General features: G+C 55.3%; 1 protein-coding gene across 2 annotated transcripts in view; it reads right to left on the bottom strand.

The window, feature by feature from the left end:
• The window catches only part of BCAS4 (breast carcinoma amplified sequence 4), a gene marked incomplete at its 5' end in the record, with an annotated part of 60227 nt that overhangs the window by 14396 nt on the left and 26096 nt on the right, over positions 1-19735 (bottom strand). For both annotated transcript variants that reach the window (XM_082671004.1, XM_082671005.1), the window contains one exon: positions 13983-14117. In XM_082671004.1, coding sequence (XP_082527130.1) covers positions 13983-14117 — 135 coding nt within the window. The remainder of the gene's footprint in view (positions 1-13982; positions 14118-19735) is intronic.

The raw sequence follows: 19735 nt of genomic DNA, 5'->3' as shown, positions 1-19735 counted from the left end.
GTAGCCCTGACAGAAAAGTGAGGCAGCCAGGAGGCAGCGGCAGTGGTGGGGACCAGGGTGTGGGGAGCGGACTGTGTTGGGAGCTGGGGAGTCGGTCCACGGGTTCAGGGCTTCTCCGGCCCCGAACCCTGTCTGTGCACGCAGGGACACTGAAAGACTCCCCACCCTCACCCCGCCTTAAACCCCATCCCTGTGTCAAAGAAATAACAATATTCTGAAAGGACAAAGGCCGTCTCAGAAGGCAGGTCAGTCTCTGTTGAATGGACTCCATCTGGCCTGAGGGGCAACACTTTGCTCTTTTCTCACTTTACTCAGGACTCCTGGAAGCCTCTCGTCTGCATCCTCCACCCCAGGGAGGAGCTCTTGGCCTCATCGGGGTCCCCACCTTCCCTGGCTGCAAAGCGAGAAAAGAGGGAGAGAGATCCTGAGGTGCCCCCCGCCCATCCCACCCAGCCCAGGCCTCCAGCCCCGCATCAGCCTGGCGGCCCCCACAGGCACCTCTTCCCATCTCTCAGGCATGGCTGCATCTCCTGCGCCTAGAACAGCACCTGGTACACAGCAGACGCTTAATCGGTAAGTGCTCACTCCGCCTCCCTGGGTGATCCCATTCAGCCTCAGAGCTAAGGCCTCGGGCTCCATGCTGGATACCTCCAGCCCTGAACCCCACACTCCAACCCTGGCTCCACCTGCAAAGGCATCCAGACGGACTCGATTCACAAGGCAACTTGGATGAATCTCCGGGGAATTACGCTGAGTGAGAAAAGCCAATCCCCAAAGGTTACAGGCTGTATGATTCCATTTATAGAACATTTTGGAAACAGCGAAATTTTATACATGGAGGACAGATTCGTGGCTGCCAGGGGTTGGGCGAGGGCTGAGGGAAGAAGGGTGAAGGTAGTCATGAGAGGACCTGAGAAATCCCTGTGGGGTTGGGACAGTCCAGAGTCAGGAGACAGGAGCCTAAATAAAATAAAACTGTACAGAATGGATACAACTGTACAGAACTTAAAACGCACACAAGTGAGTCCAGGTAAAACTGGGGACATCCCAGCATGAGCAACACATCGTAACCAGGTTGATATCAGGGTTGTGACGTTGTACCACGGTTTTGCAAAATGTTACCATTGGGGAAAACCGGGCAAAGCGTACGAGGGCGCTGTCTCTGTATTATTTCTTATAGCTGCCTGTGAATCTATAATTGCCTCAGTAAAGAATTTCAGTTAAAGACACACACGCGTTTCCCTACCTCCACCCTGGTCCCTAGCCCAGGCCACCAGCATCTATCTCCCTCTGGACCATCCCAGCAGCTGCAACCACCCAACCTCCACCCTTGCACTGCCAGCATCTTCCTCCACATTTCAAAACCCTCCAGGGCCGAGTCCTTGCACGGGCCCCACGCCCTGCTCCATCCACTCCCCACCCCACCCCAACCTGCACCTCCAGCTCCAACACGCCGCCCACCAGGCCTCACCGCTCCCCTTCCAGCCCAAGACACCTGTACAGCCCCCTCCCCACCTCCCCCAGGGCGCCAGCCACCTCGTCGCTGTGCTCCACGTTACCTTCTCAGTGAAGCCTTCCCTGACCACCTCCTGCCCCAGACCCACCTCTCCCTGCCCTCCTTCACCTTTCTTTCTCCCCGGGACACTTTATATATTACACTAGACTATCGGCTGCTGGAGAGCGGGAACATTCTCTGTCCTCCCTGGGTTCCGAGGATCTGAAACAGCACCGGGCTCGTATAGGTGGTAGATGACAAGTGTTTGTTGAGTGAATGAATGAATGAGTACATGAATGAAAAGAGGGGTGGTGGGTGCAGATTTGGCATCAAAGGAGTTAAGCCCGGCCCAAGGGCTGGGGAAGGAAAGGGTAAAGGTCTGGGATTGCACACGTGGCAGCTCCTCGAGCAGCCAAGAAGGACTTAAGGGGACCGTAGGGGGAGGAAGAGGCCGGTATGTGCGCAGTACAGAGGGGGATGGGCGGGGCTGTCCTCCAAGCACAAGATCTCTCTAGGCCTCCAGGAGCAAAAGCCCAAGGTACGGAGGGAGAGAAGCCAGGGCAATACCCTGCAGGCCGGTCCACGCTGTCCACCCAACTCCCGCCCCGCAGGCTCTCAAGAGAACCAGAAACAGGCGTTGGGGTGGAGGCCGAGCTCACTTTCTGGGGCCTCCGGGGGCCGAGGGGCCAAGCCTCAGCGGCTTCCCACCGCCTGGCCATTCCCGCTGAAGTGCTGCGCTCAAGCTGCTTGTGGGAATGAGGGTGGGCGTGCGGACAGGGGTCACAGAGGACCTTGGATTTGCACTCTTAACATCCCCTCCAAAGCCCTGCGTGGGGCTGCCAGTGCTGAGAGGAGGATCCCTTCCTCCAGCACAGTAAACGGCAGTGGTCCCTCTGTCTAGCTGTGTTACCTTGGCCAGGTCACTTAACCTCTCTGTGCCTCATTTTTCTCATCTGGAAACAGGGCTAATAATAGTTTCTACCTCATAGGGTGCTTTGCCCAAATAACCCAAAGTGCTTAGAAAACAGTAAGTGCTCAATGAACGCTGGGTAATTTCATTATTATTACGGCCCCCTGAATTCTTTTAAACGATGTCATTAGCTTGTGAACAGCCCAAGCGTACAGTTTTGTAACACTGCGTTTTTAGTATTAAATGCATTCAGCTTCGAAACATGAACATTTAAAGTGAATCACAATTGTGGAAGCCAGTCCAAGGAGCCTCAAAGATTATCCAGAACATCTCTCAACCCCTCAGAGGCACGGCTCATCCTCAGTCAGGTGGCCAGGCTCGCCGCAGATGCTCAATAATGCCTGCTGGCCAGTGACAGATTACGGGGGGCCACACCGGGCACGAATATGCTGGCAACCAGCCCTGCGAGCAGCCCCCTGGCCTGTGGCCTCTGAGTTCTCTCCCAGCAATGACTGCTGCCATCTGAGCCCCTCCTGCCCACACCCCCCACACACACACACTCCTGGGGGCACTGTCCATGGCCTCCGGAACCAGGTCCAGGCCAGCAAAGAGCTGCCAGACACGGGAGGGGAAGGGGCAGTGACAGGGCCACAATGCTGAGATCCCCAACCCAGGTAACCACGGGCACCTCCCAAGCGGTGCTCAGTGATGTCCGGCCCTGAAGCAACCACCTCCCTGCTCTGGCTTCTTACTCCATGTAAAAGCCAGGATTCCCCCCTCTCTAAATTTCCCAGGTTAATTATTAGGACCCTCCAAGTAATGGGAACTTTGGTTTTGACATTCCGTCTGGCAACGTGACAAGGTGTGATGGTATCAGCTGGAACACGCACCTGGATGAATTTACTGCTTAATGAGACGTGGTTTATTTTCCCAGCAGAAAGCTGACCATGAATGGAGCCAAGTTCAAGAACTTCCCAGGCCCCTTAGGCATTAAAGGGATCATCACACTTTCTCCAGATGCCGCAACTCCAGCTGCAGGCATCACACAGGTTTCTGCACTAAGGAGGGACTCACCTCCCTCCACTCATCACGTCACCCGGAACCTGCAATCGCTGACGGGAGCTGCCTGTCCTCTGCGCGGCCCTGCCTCGCTCAGGAATGCCGTGCGACCCAGTGCCAAGCTGGTGCCACGCACTGGGCCATGCTGTCCCCTGCCACAGCCCTTTCCTGGCCTCTCTTCTCCCTTTTTACTTTTTTTTGTGTGTGTGTGCACTGCGCGGCATGCAAGATCCTAGTTCCCCAACCAGGGATCGAACCTGCGTCCCCTGCAGTGGAAGTGCGGAGTCTTAACCATTGGACCACCGGGGAAGTCCCACTCTTATCCCCTTTTCTGTCATGCACAGGAGTCAGAAGCACGCAGCCCACCTCATAATTATCTGCTGCAACGCCCGCCTCTGGGTGTTTACTTTCTGGGGTGACCTAGAGCTCAGGCAGGGACCAGTCTCATCACTTCTGCATCCTCTGGTGCCCAGAGGAATGCTCGGAGATGCAGGCGCTGAGCCAGTTAGCTGGGGGCATCCCGGCTGCTCCCCATCCCTCCCCCAGCCCATAGTGGGCAAGTGACTCTGCCTCTTCCTGCCTCAGTTATCTTTTATAAGATGAGGCCAGTGATGGCAGCCCACCTCACTGCAGCCAGCAGAGACTGAGTCACGCGCACCGAGGTCGGCCCAGGGCCCTCAAGCACGGCGATTGCTGTGTAGACATTCTCCGTGCACCTGGCTCCTCCTTCTGTGATCCACAAGCCTCGGCACCTGGAACAGGGCCCACGTCACGGTAGGTGCCTGACAGAAGTTCACCGAATAGAAAGGGAATCACGCACGTCCAAACCCTCAACCTGAACCCCTGTGAGCCCCATTTCACAGAGGGGAAGCGGGGACCCTGCTCCAGGCCACGGAGCTAGCAAGCAACACCGCCAAGGTACAAACCCAGGGCCACTGGGCTCCAGAGCCCATGGTTTCATTTATTTTTAAATGTTTTATTCCGGAAATTTTCCATAGTCATAGAACACAAGCAAAAGCCAAGAGGGGGCTATGATGAGCCCCACGTGCTGCTGCCTGGTTTTGACGACGGTCATTCATCCGGGCCGGTGACGCCTAACCCGGGGCAGCCGGGCCTCCAGGGCACATTTGGCAACTTCTGGACACCTTTTTTTTTTTTTTTTTTTTTTGGTACACGGGCCTCTCACTGTTGTGGCCTCTCCCGTTGCGGAGCAGAGGCTCCGGACGCGCAGGCTCAGCGGCCATGGCTCACGGGCCCAGCCGCTCCGTGGCACGTGGGATCCTCCCGGACCGGGGCATGAACCTGTGTCCCCTGCATCGGCAGGCGGACTCTCAACCACTGCGCCACCAGGGAAGCCCTGGACACCTTTTTGATTGTCGCAACCAGGGGGATGGTGCTACCGGCATCTAGTGGGTGGAGACCAGGGATGCTGCTAAACACCGTACAATGCACAGGACAGACCCCACCCCAGAGAATGGTCTGGTCCCAAATGTCAACAGCGCCGAGGGTGCAAAGCCCTGGTTTGAGTCCAGTCCATGCTCTCAACTACGCCCTCTCCAAGTGCTGCAGGAGTTTGGTCTACACACTGGGAGAAAGGGGAGAGGCCTGCGCCATGATATTGGGACCTGGGAGGGCAGAATCGCTCTAGGAAGGGTGATCTTGAGAGTGATGCTCTGCTTAGAAAGTGGGTATTGGGAGCTGCATTTGTCAACACTTCACATAAGACTGAGGAAATTTCAAATCCTCAGAAAATAAGGATGCCCGTGGAGAGTACTTGGAGAGGGCCCCACCAAGTGCCTCTGCCGGCACTGCCTCTGGGGAGAACCAGCCCCTTTCGAGAAGAGAGCTCGTGGCCAGCCCTGGGCCCTTGTAGCCCTCACATCTGCCTGCTCAGCACAGCCTGTAGCTCTCCAGGCCCATCCCCGCTGCTGTGATATCAGCCCCCTCTCTCCCTCCCTTGGTAAAGGGGCATTGACCCTCCAGACTCTGTAGTAGACACCAATTTACTGTAGGTCTTTGCCAAGACATAGATGGAGGCCTGTGAGGCAACAGGCCCCCTGAGGAGACTTCTTGGAGGCTCTCAGGCAAGTTTTCAAAATCAACTGATGTCACATAAAAACCTGCATCCCCAACCTCCCTTCCTTAAGAAAGAGCACGGTCAGGCCACTCTGAGCCTTTGTTCCCAGCTGGAGGGGAGGGCACCTGCCTCTCCCATTGGCCACCGTCCCCACACAGCCCTTGGGCCTCACTCAGGGCTCTACCTGATTCCAGGGTTCGAAGTCGACCCCTGGGGCATGAAGAATACGGGGCTCTGAAATCAAATGGGGCCAATGCCTGGCTCAGACAAAATGTTCTAACTCCTCTGAGCCTCAGTTTCTTCATCTGTAAAGTGGGAATGTTGACAGTACCTATGTAACAGGTGGGCATGAAGATGAACCAAGCTAGGGCAGGTAAAGTGCTAGCTTGTGTCAACCCAAAGAAGAGCCCAGAAAACTGGCTGCTGGCCAGTTACTGTCGTAACTACTATTAGTAAGTCAAAGATAATACAGTCCTTACCCTTGAGAAACTCTTAGTCCTGGGGAACAACAGGTGAAAACACAGATGACTCCCCGAGGTGCTGTGCCAACAGTGGAATGAACAGGGTGTTGGGGAGTCCAGAGGAACGTTGCCTGGGGGAATCCCGGTGGCTTCCCAGTGGTGGTAACATTCAATTTAGCCTTGAACAATGAATAAACATTGCCAGGCAGGGAGCAGGGGACCAGCGTATGCAAAGGCCATAGGCAGTGTCCACCAGATCCAGGGATGGCAGGACTGGGCTTGAGGATGCTCACGGGGGACGTCCCTGACAGTGGCGGTGCTCGGAGATGGTGCACTGTGTCCCTCCAACCACAGAGAAGTTGGGGTGCTCCCACGTAGGCCTCAACAGTGCCCCCCAAAATAAAAACTCCTCCTTGTTGTAAGGAACTTCCTCCCCACTCAAAATCTTAACAAAAATGCAACACTTAAAAAAAAATCTGACCCCCAAACCAGCCTGCCAGGGGCCCTCTGTCCCTCCCCTGCACGTGTGCCACCAGATATCTGGAGTCAAACAAATCTGTTAACGTGTGAGCGCTGAGTGACTCCCTGAGAGCCAGGCTGGTGGGGGATTGGCAGGGGGGCTGGGGACCCAGCACCACTCGGCCTCCATTGTTGCGTTAATATTTGCCATCTGCTCATGTTGCATTTTTACCGCAAGGGATGATGGGGGCAGAAGCAGAAGGAGAGGCCGCTGCAGGGCCGGGAGAAGGCGCCATGGAATCTCCTCTGCCTTCTTTGTGTTGCTGCCTTGCTAGGCCTCCACCACTGAGATAAAGCCCCGGCCAGGCTGTGCCTCCTTCCGGGAGTCACCCCTCCAGGGGGATTGGGCAGAGGGAGAGGGAGGGGGAGGGGGAGGCGGCCCCAGCCAGACAGAGCCTCCCCCTTCCCTGGGTGGGGCGGGGAGGGGAGGGGAGGGGGGGGTCCGGGTACGGAGCGGGGAGGGGAGGAGGCGCCGAGCCTGGCACTGACGACTCCTACAGGCCAAGCCTGGGCAGGACAGCTCCGCCCACAGCCTCTGCTACCTCCAGGAAAGCCCAGGACGCGGCCCCAAGCCGCTGCGGAGAGAGGCAGGCATGGACACTCATCCCAGCTCTCCACGGCCTGGAGACCACCTCCGGAGAAATCTGGGGGACAGGGGCTTCCAAGGGCCATGGAAGCCTTCAGAGCATCCATTGACTAGTATTTATTGAACACCTACTGCATGCTCAGCCCGGCTAGGAGACTCAAATGCCCACAGGCAGGTAATGACAATGGGTGTCTTAGGCCAGATGGCGGCTCAGCAGGGACACTGCTCAGGGGCCGAGACCTCTGCTTTTTCAAGCGAAAGCCAGAGGTGTACATTCTTCTGTGAACTTCGCTTTTCTAAATGCTGGCAACTAATTCAAATTAAACACATGCATATTAAACATATGCCAAGCTGGCCAAAGAATGTATGTGGGTGGGGCAGACTGGGTCCAAGGACCTCCAGCTGCAACCTCCACCTTCTAGGTTGTGGGTCCTGCACTCGGGAAGATCACAGAGAAGGGGAGAGACACTGAACGAGGTCTAAGCTGGATCAGATTCTGGCTCTGCTGCCTATGCTGTGTGACCCTGGGCAAGTGAACGGCCCTCTCCGAGCCTCAGGTCCCTTTCTCAAATGATATCATTTACCTCTGAGGTTGTTACGGGTAGTCGAGACGAGGCACCGAAAATCCTTCATGAATGCTCTCAATACAACCACCATAGTTGGAGCAATAGTAGATGTGTTCGTCATGCTGCTCCCAAAAGCTGAGGGCTCCTGCTGGGGCTGGTGCAAAGTGAAGGAAGACGCCATGGGCTTTCCACTCTTCCCTGGTCCCAAATGCCTCTGAAGGCGTGGGGCCTGTGGGATACAGGCCATCAGCCTGAAGTCCAGAGCTGGGGAGTGTGCTGGGTGTGACCCACAGGCGCAACAGACTTTTCTTCCCCAAGATGTTTAACATTTAGAAAAATTAGTTGCTGACTTTTAGACATTAGAAGATTCATATAAAACTCCACATGCCTAGCTTTCTCCCCAAAATAGAAAAATCTAGCCATTCTTGATCCCATTTCTGCAAGGCTGCTTCTGGAAATCTCCACCCCTATAAGTAAGGCAGGGGCTCTGCAACTCGCCACAGTCCCCACCGCTCCTTACTGTCTCACACCTGGCAGACACACTCATTTATGTTACCAGATCGCCCCCTGGGTATGTGCGGGGTGAGCCGGGCAGGCCCAAGGCCACAGTCCACCCCGGCAGCCTGGCTCTGTGCGGTGTCAGGACTTGGCCCCAAGTGGTTTTGCTATTAGCCAGAGAGCCTTCCTTGGAAAGCACCTGACTGTTATCCATTGGAAAATTAATCAAAATGACACCTCGAGGGACTTCCCTGGTGGCACAGTGGTTAAGAATCCGCCTGCCAGTGCAGGGGACACGGGTTCGAGCCCTGGTCCCAGAAGATCCCACATGCCGCGGAGCAACTAAGCCCGTGCGCCACAGCTCCTGAGCCTGCGTTCTAGAGCCCGCGAGCCACAACTACTGAAGCCCATGTGCCGCAACTACTGAAGCCCGTGTGCCTAGAGCCCGTGCTCCACAACACGAGAAACCACCGTGATGAGAAGCCCACGCACTGCAACGAAGAGTAGCCCCTGCTCGCCGCAACTAGAGAAAGCCCATGTGCAGCAACGAAGACCCCATGCAGCCAAAAAATAAATTAATTAATTAATTAATTAAAAGAAAAAATGACACCTCGTCAACACGATGTTTTGGCTCGGCGGAAAACAAACAGCGGTCTACAACAACTTAGCGCGGCTCTTCTGTGCCCCTGGGTGCGGGCCCCGAGCGGAGGGCCTGGCGTGGTCAGAACACCTGTGGCAGCCACTTGGCCATGACCAGGCCCGGACCGAGGGGACATGGGGCCACCTGACATGGTCTCCACACCCCTCCAAGGCCTGCGGCCCGTACGGCTCCACCTCCATCTCACTTTCGCTTCCACATATGTCTGAAACCGTCTCCAGATGAGAGGGGCCCTCTATGTGCAGAGACAGGGCTGCCTCCTCAGGCAGGGTCTCTGGGACCCAGACACATGGCCAGGAGACCTGGGCGCCCTGACTGGAGCGCCTTTTCTCTCTTCCAGTTGGACAAAGGCCCCGAGACCCGGCAAGGCGAGGATTCCAGTGATCTCAAGGCACAGCATGAGATGTTTCCAGGCCGAGGAAACGCACTCCTAACCGTTGAACTCTGAGGCTTGAAGGGCACCTACGCACCCTGCTCAGCTCTCATGGTCAAGTCTAAACAAGACATCGCTGACCCTAAATGCCAGCCTTAGCTCAGGGTAGAGAATGTGCCCTGGAAATTCCCCAAGCAAAGCAAATTTACCAAGTCCCTCCCCTGCTACGAACCCTTCCATGGCTTTCCATTGCCCTTAGAATAGTCCAGTCCCCCTGTGTGGCCTGAGACCCCGCCCAACCAATCTGGCCCCAACCTCGTCTCCCACACTCCACCCCCCCCCCCCGGCTCAATCCCCATGCTGGACTCCCCGCTGCTCCTCAAGCTCAGTCCCACCCCAGAGCCTCGGTGCCTGCATCCCCACTGCTGGGTGCACCCTTTCTTCTGACTTCAGGCTGTTCTCACTCACCATCCAGGTCTCAGCCTACACGGCCCTTCCTCGGAGGCCATGCCTGGTTCCCTCAGAGCAAGCCAGGGCCCTCTTTAGAAATGACTAGCTACTGAATTTTCTTAGGATTTGGTCATTGCCTCTATTCTTCCACTGGATACATGCTTCCTGAAGTAAGAGATCACAGCTCTCTCCCAAGGCAACAGAGTTAGGAATGTGGGTTCATATCCTGATGCCCAGCTGTGTGGCCTTGGGCAAGTTACTAAACCTCTCTGTGCCTCAGTTCCCTCACCTGTAAAATAGGGATAAAAATAGCACCTCCCCCGTGGGGTATTGAGGGTTGAGAACAGCACCTGGCGCTGCAGGGCTGGCTCTGTCACCACTACCGATACCTGCTCACCGCTGAGGGATTAGGCAGTCTGTCTTGAACCGTTATTTAAAGGCAAAGCTGGCTTTTCAGACCCACCAATGCTCAGAACCCTCCGTCTGAGAGTTCTGGAGTCTTTTACTCCCCACAGCTTTAGTGGAGGAGGCCCTCTTCATCTCACAGCAAATTGAAACCAGTTTTCTAGCAAGCAGAGCCTTTCTTGGTCAAGCCCGTGTCAGCCAACTGACAGTTAAGCTGTCTGAGGCCTGCAGAGGCTAAGAGACTTACCCACAGTCACACAGCTAAAAAAATGCCACAGCGGAAGAGAGGTACAGTTCTGAGTTAAAATCTTGGAACATTTTAAAAATCAATGTAAAAGTATAGTTGAAAACTTCTTTGCAGTACAGCATGGAAATATGGACCTTTGTACCATGAAAATACGTATGTTAGCATTAAAACTGAAGCATGGAAGCATGGACATTTTTACGTCCGGGCGCAGAGGGCCCAGGGTGCCAGGCCAGCTCTCACCCCAGTCTGGGCACTGACTGCGCGCTTCTTCGGCAGCTCAAGTCAAAGGCCAAAGGCCTGGCCTTTGCGGGGGATCTCGTGACGAGGAGGTACACTCAGGCTGGCATTCCCGGCCGGCCCAGGCCTCGGCCAGCACCAAGTCACGTGGGCAGGGGCGGCTCTGGGCCTCTGGTGCTGGGGAGGGGTGGGGGGCTGGCGGACTGCTTCCCAGCCCCACTCCTGGTGTGTTGGGAGACCCTAGCCCCGGCGCTGCACACCCTCCCTGGGCCTCCCCACTACAGCTGCAAAGTGAGGAAGAGGAGGGAGGGAGAAATGAGGCCAGCAGGGCAGAAGGGGCTGGCAGAGTTAGAAAACACACAGACCAATTTTCTCCCCATCTCTCTCCCTCCCCAGGAACTCCTGTTCCAGCTGATGGAGCAGCAGGGAGGGTGGAAAACACACCCCCAAAGGTCCCTGCCCGGCGCCAGGGGTGAGGGCTGAGGGCCTCCTGCCTGGGCCCTGTGAGGGAGTCCCCACTGATCCTCCTGATTCTGGGAGGGCCTGGGGGCAGCAGTGAGTGGCCTATTTCCTTTGGGGGGATGGGCTTCCACAGGAGTGGGGACAGGACCCTTCTGCGCAAGAGCCTCTGCCCCACGCCAGCTCCCGGAGACGGAGGAGGGCGGGTGGAGACAAGAAGGCAGAATCTGGGCTTGTGCGGAGGGGCTTCCCACTGCTGGGGGGGCCTGGTGTGGACGCCCAGGTACGGGCAGTGGTCAGTGAAGCGTCCACCTTGGGTGGGCACTGAGGGGAACCGACTGGAGACAGTGTGAAATCCTGGCTTGGTGGGTTCTTCCAGGTGGAAGAGACGGAGACCCGTCCAGGTGCTCTTCAAGGACCCCACCCCCCGGACTGCAGCTCCAGTGGTCGGAACCAGGCCCAGAAAGACGCAGCAGGGCCAAGTGGTGCAGATAAAAAGCCTCCAGCTCCAGGCCTAGGTCTCACAGGTTCAAATCCCAGCTCCACCACGTTCTGGGTGGGCAAGCACTTCGACCCTGTAGTGCCTCAGTTTCCTCATCTGTAAAATAGGGACAGTGACTAGACCTATGTCACAGGGTGGGATGTGAGGTGCCTGCCGGGTCAGAGCCCAGTACAAGCCGTGACAACCATTATTCTAGAAGGGCCGCTTCAGCTTGCACCCCCGGGTGCAGGTGCAGCCCTGGAAACCCTCGGGTCTGCACACGCGTGTTGCCTACATTGCCTGCTCCACACAAAGCCCTCCCAGGGCCAAGATCAACACGCGGGGTTGCTGAATGACTCAGCACCCCTGGCTGGGACGCATTTCCTGGAACAAGTCACTGCAGGTAGGGCTGGGGGGCCCCGAGTCCGGTAGAGATGAGAGGATGCAAATCCCCGCATGCCCAGCCACACCCCGATGGGATCCTGTAACAGGAGTGGGCGGTGGACCCCACTTCACAGCCCCACGGGCCTGAGTTCCAACCCCGGCGCTGACCTTGGATTCGCGACTCTCCCCCTCCAAGCCTTGGCCTCTGCCACTAAATGAGGACACTAGTGCCAACCACAAAGGGACAATTGTGCAGGCTATAGAAAAAGACTGTAAAGTACAGAGACCAAGGACCCAGCAGGCCCCACTGTTAGGATTCCTGCTGCAGACCACGGGCAGCCAAGGTCCTCTGTCCTTCCTCCCCCATGGTGCTTCTAAGCCATCAGTGGGCAGAGCACTGTGTGACTGGGGGGCTCCTGGTCACCCCGGAACAGTCACCATAACTCAAGGGACCAAGAAGACAACTCCTGACTTCACTGAAAGGCAGGAGAGACCACATTTGGCTGGAGAGGGGGCAATCCCAGAGGGCTTCTCAGAGGAGGTGGTATTAAGTTGGCTCTAAAGGATCAATAGGAGTTCCGAGATCATGAGATCTGTGAGGCCATTGTCTAGCTGCTACTGGCCTTGGGCAAGTCCCTCACCTGGAGGCAGGCAGGTAAGCAGCACATGCCTCAGGCAGGTGTAAGACAAGACAGAGCAGTGGGGTCCTGACAGGGACTGGAGAGTGACACCCAGGCAGGCATCCCAAGCCAAACAGAATGAGTTCACACGGGGCCAGAGTGGCAACACTGCAACTACTCCGTTTCCTCATCAGTCAAACGGGGATAACATTCATTCCCAGCGTACACGATGATCGGGAAAAGTAAGTGAATTAATGCACATGAAATACCTCAGCAGTGCCTGGAACACTGTAAACGCTCGATATATGAGCCTTTGTGAGAACACTAAGAGGAGACAGGGAAGGGGGGCATGCAGGAGGGACAGAGAGAACAGAGGAGCAGAGGGGGACCCCCAGGCAGGGCCCAAGGAACAGTGAGAGACCCCACTGGGGGGCAGGACAGAGCAGCTGGCTGAGCAAGACCCCTTTCCTGGAAAGGGCAAGACCCTGGAGATAGGTCAAGCAGTGCTCCAACCTGGCCTTGCTACTTGAGGCAGCGTGGCTTCGGACAAGTCCCTTCACCACCCTGAGCCTCGGTCTCCGCATCTGTAAAGTGGGGAAATGACAAAAGTGCCTTCCTCCAAAGACTGGCATGAGAACCAGGTGCCATATACAACAGCACACAAAGTGCTTAAAGCAGACCTGACATAAAATTATCAAATCCAGCTTAGAGTGGGGTTTCTCAAACTCAGCACTCCTGATGTTCAGGGCTAGATAATTCTCTGGTGTGGGGGGCTGTCCTGTACACTCTAGGGTGTTTAAAAGCATCCCTGGTTTCTACCCACTTGCCTCCAGTTGTGACAATTGCAACATCTCCAGACACTGCCCAATGTTCCCTAGACGAGGGAATCAGTAAGCCGGAAAGACAGAGGTGCTTAAACACTGAAGGTCTCTGCAAGGCAGGATCAGTCTGGCCTCAGTTTCTCCATCAGTAAAAGGGACACAATGACCCTTCCTTTCTTATAGGGAGGATCCCAGGAAAGCAGCGATGTGGGAGAGCGAGGCCTTTGCAAGCTGCGGGCCGGCTGCCCCTCTCACTGTCCCCTGTTTTCTGGTCTGCTAGAGGCCAACTTGTGCCTTGGGAAGGGGGACCCCGCCTAAATTCTGGAACTCACTCTGAGCACGTCCTTAGGTGTGGAAGGAAGGGACAGGAGGGCAGGGGCTGCTTCTTTTCGCCATGGTAACCCCAGATGGACCACACTGCTTGGCAAACAGCAGCACTTACTAACTGGTGGGTGAGGCGGCGGGCAGTCACGGCACCGAAGCACGCAGCTCAGGGCACGCAGGGGCGCACGAGGGAGGCACTGCAACACTCCAGCCACCTAGCCAGCTCCCCACCGGCTGGCCAGATGCTGTTTCCTGTCTGCAGAAGCCAGCCGTGCCCTTTGAACTCCTGTTTCCTGAGCCCCTCTCCCTGCTCCAGGGTCTGGGAGGGGGCAGGGAGGTAGGGGATACTCACGTTCCCGAAGGCGGGGAGCCCCGAGGAGCCCAGCCACTTCCGCAGGGCCTGTGAGAGGGCCCCGTGGTCCCGCTCGGCCTGAAGCACGTGGGCTTCCAGGAAGGAGACGTGGTGCCCGACCATCTTGACAAAGGCCTGGTGGGAGAGGGGAAAGCAGTGATGCCACATCTGCGCAGACTGGGGTGTGCTCCTGGCTGCCTCCCTCTCACCTGGCCCCATGGACTCCGGGAGAGTTCAGGCAGCACCTGCCCAGCTGGGGGCACCTTCAGAAACCCTGACAGTAACAGTGACACTCCCCCTTGGAGGCCTGGCCTGGCCGAGCCTCCACTGGTGTCCTCTCACCTTCTCCCCCTAGTGACCATCTGTTTAGCCTCTATTTTACAGAGGAGGTAAACTGATGCTCAGAGAGGTTGGACCACCTGCCTAAAGTCACACAGCCAGGAAGTGGCAGAGAGGGGACTCAGGCTGCACAGCCTTCTTTATGAAAAATGGAGTTTTTAGAAATCGCTCACTTTAATATTTGATGGATATTGGGGGGGGTCTCAAACTCAGAAGGTGCCAAGGGGCAGGCAGGTGACAAGCGGGTGAAGTAGGATGAGTGCGGACAGGGTGAACCGGAACGCCGGGTCCCGGCCCCCAAGGGGCACTCAGCTCTGGGTCTCTAGTGCAGAACCTCCAATTTCAAAAGAAAAAAAGAGAATGCTGGGGTCAGATTCTCTGGACTAGAATCCAGGTTCTATCACTTACTAGTTGTGTGCCTTTTGGCAACTTACTTCATTTCTATTATCCTCAATTCTCTTATCTGTAAAATGGAAATAATAATAATTAAGTGCTTAGGGTATATTAAGAGCTCAATTAATATCAGATAACATCATTTAAAAAGAAAAAAAGGACATTCAGATGTTATGAAAAGTGTCCAGTTTTTAAAAACGTTAGCAATAATTTCACAATTTAAGAAAGTACCGTGCAGGCCCGGTGAGACTCATTTGTGACTTCTGGTGTGCCTGTGTGTTTCCGTGGGTACCTACGTTTGTGTGTTGTGTGCATGTGTTTGTGTGTGTTGTGTGTATGTTTGCGTGTGTGCCCATATGTTGTGTGCATGTGTCTGTGTGGTGTGTACACGTGCATGTGTTTGTACAAGCACTGCACGTACAGCCGGGAAGGCCGCCAAAGGTGGCGGCTCCGGTGCCATTTCAGACAAGCCCCCCTCTGCGGAGGCTTTTACTGTCGGAACCTCCCTGTTCCAATAGTAAAATGCAAGAGATTTTCTTGCACCAGGAAGACGCAGGAGACCCTCTCAGTGCTGGGCCCCACGAGGGAGCCTCCCTTCACTGGATGGAAAGCCCCGGTCAGCCCATCCAGCAAGGCCCACCACCACCCAGCCCTGCCTCTCCCCGTGTCCCACACACCAGCCACACAGGCTGCCCTTTTGTTCCTTGAAAACGCCAAGCCTCACCCTCCACAGGGCCTTTGCACCAGCTCTCTCCAGACCGGCAGCACTTCTTTGTTCTCGATGGGGTGAACCCTGCTTGTCTCTCAGGCCCTGGATCCACTGTCCCCCGACAGAGAGGCCTTCCCCAACCACCTAATCTAACATGCCCCACGTCACTGCGGAGCCACCCCGTTTCCCCGTCTTCCTAGCTCTCCTCTCCCTCTGAACTTCCTGTCTGCTTGTTCACGGTCCATCTCCCTCTAGATGTGAGTTCTGGAAGAGCAGATGCTGAGTCAGTGTTGTTCACAAGGCCACAGCCAGGGCCTGGTCAGCTGGAAGGGGCTCAGCTGGATGGTGGAGGCACGAATGCACGCAAGCATGAATGAATGAACGAGTGCGCACACACGAATGAATGTATGCATGGATGAATGCATGCACGCGTGAATGAATGCATGCGTGCATGTATGAATCAATGCACACACAGGAATGAATACATGCAAGCATGAATGAATGAATGCACACACGAATGAATGTATGCATGGATGAATGCATGCACGCACGAATGCACACGTGCATGGATGAATCAATGCACACACAGGAATGAATACACGCACGCATGCACGCATGGCTGCATCTTTAGCAAAAAGACATTGGATGAACACAAGATGGTGGCACTGCTGTGCTGCCGCCGCCCTGTGGCTCTGGCAGGGGCAGAGCTGAAAGGCTCTGAATAAGCCACATCAAGTGTGTGTGTGTGTGTGTGTGTGTGTGTGCACGTGTGTGTGTGCGTGCGTGTGCGTGTGCGTGTGTTGGGGGGCGGGGAGACGGAGCCACAGGCTGGGCAGCTTCCCCTGGCCTTGCTGGGCCTGCACATCTGGTTGTAAGACACAAAAGAAAGTTCTACAGTCCCTCCTCCAGCCGATTCCAATTTTACGCTCCCTGCGTTAATACCGTTAATACCGATGTGGCGGGGAGTATGAGGGATGCTGAGGAATGTGCGCTCACGAGGTCGGAACCGCCTCCAAAGTGCCTGCCAGAGAGGGCAGCCCGGCCAAGCCGCAGCCAGGGAGAGGCCGAAACCTGGCCAGGAAAGCTGATCCCGGGAAACTGGAAAGACGGACACGCATCCACACAGAGAGGGGAGGAGAGGGGACAGAGGAGGGTGAGCGCTCATCGGGACCACTCTTGGGACTATAGGTGACTTCTATATAATTTTCTCTACAATGAAAATGAACCACTTTTATTATCAGAAGGGAGGGAGGGAAGAAGGGAAGGAGGGAGGGAAGGAGGGAAGGAGGGAAGGAAAGAAGGAAAGGGGGGGAGGGATGAGAGAGAAGGGAAAGTCACATTGTTTTAAATTTTATTTGTGAGTCCTGAATGATGTATCTGAATCCTTGCGGCAAAGGCCCCCAGCTTCAGAGCAGGGCCCAGTCCAGACAGGGTGCCAACGCCGGCACTGACTTTTGTAATCCCAGCTCCACCGCTTCCCAGCTGTGTGACCTTGGGTAAATAACCTTGCCTTTCTGTGCCTCAGCCACTTTCTCCACAAAATAGGACGAATAATGGGACCTTCCTCATGGGGTTGCTGTGAAGGTGAAGCAAGTTGTTTCAACTAAAGCACTTAAGAGTCCCTGGCTCATAGCAGGTGCTCAGTAAATGTTAGTTTTTTCTGGCCTGAAAGGTCACCCCCATGGTTCCCAAGCCTCCCCTGCCATGGGTCACACTGATTTGAGAGCTGAGTGGTCTTGGGCTCCCTGGAACCCCCTGACATGTTAGGCCCTGGAGCCCCCAGTCGGCTGGGCCGGGTGCTAAGCAGGCATCCCAGATTCTGGCTCTCAGCCTGTGGGCAATGGCCACCACCATAGTGATAGCCTGTCCTCAGCGAGCATCTACAAGATGCCAGGTGCTGGACTAACACCTTCACGATGACATGGTCACAATTTGCAGAGGAGGAAACTGATGCTGAGAGGGTGAGTGAGTTACCCAAGGGGCAGATCTGAGGCCCAGGTGGTCTGGCTCTGGAATCCATCCACCTCAGATTGGGGTCTGATCGGGTCCTAAGTTTTATTGTTCTCATGTCACATGCAGCTTAGTGGGAAATACATATTCTCCCATTTGCCTTGAAATCCATGACCCTCTTGGACTAACTTTTTCTTCCTTTTTTTTTTTTTGCGGACGCGGGCCTCTCACTGTTGTGGCCTCTCCCGTTGCGGAGCACAGGCTCTGGACGCGCAGGCTCGGCGGCCATGGCTCACGGGCACAGCCGCTCCACAGCATGTGGGATCTTCCCAGACCGGGGCACGAACCCATGTCCCCTGCATCGGCAGGCGGACTCTCAACCACTGCGCCACCAGGGAAGCCCTCTTCCTTTTAATGGAGACGCAGTTACAGAGAAATATCTCTAGTCTAAGGAAAGCAGCAGTTCCGGGGGGTTGACAAGAGGCAAATGCCACTTAGCCTCAATGTTGGGGAGACTCTAGGGCAGAGTGGGGACTGTGGCAGCCGAGAGATTCACACCCCACTGAAGGGGAGCGTTGCTTCTCAGCTCCAGCTCTTCCCAGAAAGTAAGGGGCTGTGGCTTGGGGTTGGTCTTCTAATACCTGACTGCCCAGTACAGTCCTGGATCCTGCTGGCATCTGAGTTTGCAATCTCCATCTAAAGCTTACAATAACTGCTGGTGGGAGAGTAAAATGGTGTCAACACTTTGGAAACCGGTCTTGGCAGTTCCTAAAAAGACTTAACCACATGACCCAGCAATTCCAGTGCTAGGTATTTACCCAAGAGAAATGAAAATGTATAGCCGCGCAAAAACCTGAACATGAACGTTCATAGCAGCCTTATTCATAACAGCCCCAAAGCAGAAACAACCCAAGGACCCATCAACTGATGGATGGATAAACAAAATGCGGTACAGCCATCCCTGCAATGGAATACTATTCATTCATAAAAACGAATGAAGTTCTGACACGTTCCAACCTGCATGAACCTTGAAAGCATTATGCAAAGTAAACTAAGCCAGACACCACAGGCCACATATGATATGAAATGTCCAGAGACAAATGCATAGACTCAGAGTAGATGAGTGGTTGCCAGGGGCCAGGAGTGGGGAATGATTGCTAACCAATGAGCCATCCTGTGTCTTCAGTGGCTTCCTACTCCTCAGGAAAAAGGCCACCATGCTGACCTGGGAGTGGAAGGCCTAGACAACGGGCCTCCTGCTGCCCAATGTCTGCAGCCCCGCTCAGGTCATGACCTCCCTCATCCCTGTAGCCTGGCCCTCCCCGGATCCTTCCAGTGTCCCCGTCTCCTTCCTGCCCCAGAGTTCAGATGCCCCCCGCCTCTGAGCCTCTGCCCGAGCTGTGCCCTCATGTGCCCAGCACAGCTCCTTCCACTCACCCTCCGGGGGCCAGAAGGTTCCGCTCCTTGCTCGCTACTTCCCACCAGAGCACTCGACTCCCTCTAGGTCACCCTTGGTGAATGTGGTCAGCAGAATCACGGGCCCCCAAAATATCCCATCCTCATTCCCAGAACCTGTGGCCAAAGGGACTTGGCAGGTGTGAATAAGGATCCTGAGCTGGGGAGACTGTCCTGGATTATCCGGGTAATCACAGGCATCCTTATGAGATGGAGGCAGGAGAGTCAGAGGAGGACAGAGCCTGGAAGATGCTACGCTGTGGGCTCTGAAGGTGGAGGACAGCACCATGAGCTGAGCGACGCAGGCGGCCTCCAGACACTGGAAAAGGCCAGGACGTGAACTCTCCCCCAGAGCCTCCAGAAGGAACCAGCGCTGCTGACTCCTGCTGACACATTTTGGACTTCTGACCTCAAGAGCTGTAAGATGCTAAATTCATGTTGTTTTAAGCCACTATGTTTGTGATAACTTGTTACAGCAGCCCTGGGAAATGCTATGGTCATGCTTTGTTGCTGTGTTTCTCCTGGCTGGAACACACCCTTGGACTCTGTCTTTCTCACTGTGAGAGCCCTGCAGCGGCGCATAGTAGGTCCTCAATAAATGCTAGCGGACTGAATACTAAGGGAAAAATTGGGCTTGAGAGTTGGGCCAGCCCAAGCAAGGCAAGAACCTGGGCTACAAATCTTCACATTTTCTTTCCTCTTTCAAACATGTGGAATAAAATTCAAATGAATCAGCTATTCCAAGGGCAAAGTTTTAATTATATTCCTGCCTCATTCTCTGCTGACAAGAATGTTAATTCTCTGTTAACTCTAGGGCCCACTGCCGGGCTCCTTTCCTCCACAGCTCAGAGGGACACACATCCCCTTGGTCTAGGTGACAGCTATTAAATTGCAGGCTCCTCCAGCC

The sequence above is a fragment of the Grampus griseus genome, assembly GCF_964374135.1.
Source record: "Grampus griseus genome assembly, chromosome: 14".
NCBI lineage: Eukaryota > Metazoa > Chordata > Mammalia > Artiodactyla > Delphinidae > Grampus > Grampus griseus.
This window is presented reverse-complemented; position numbering and strand designations above follow the sequence as displayed.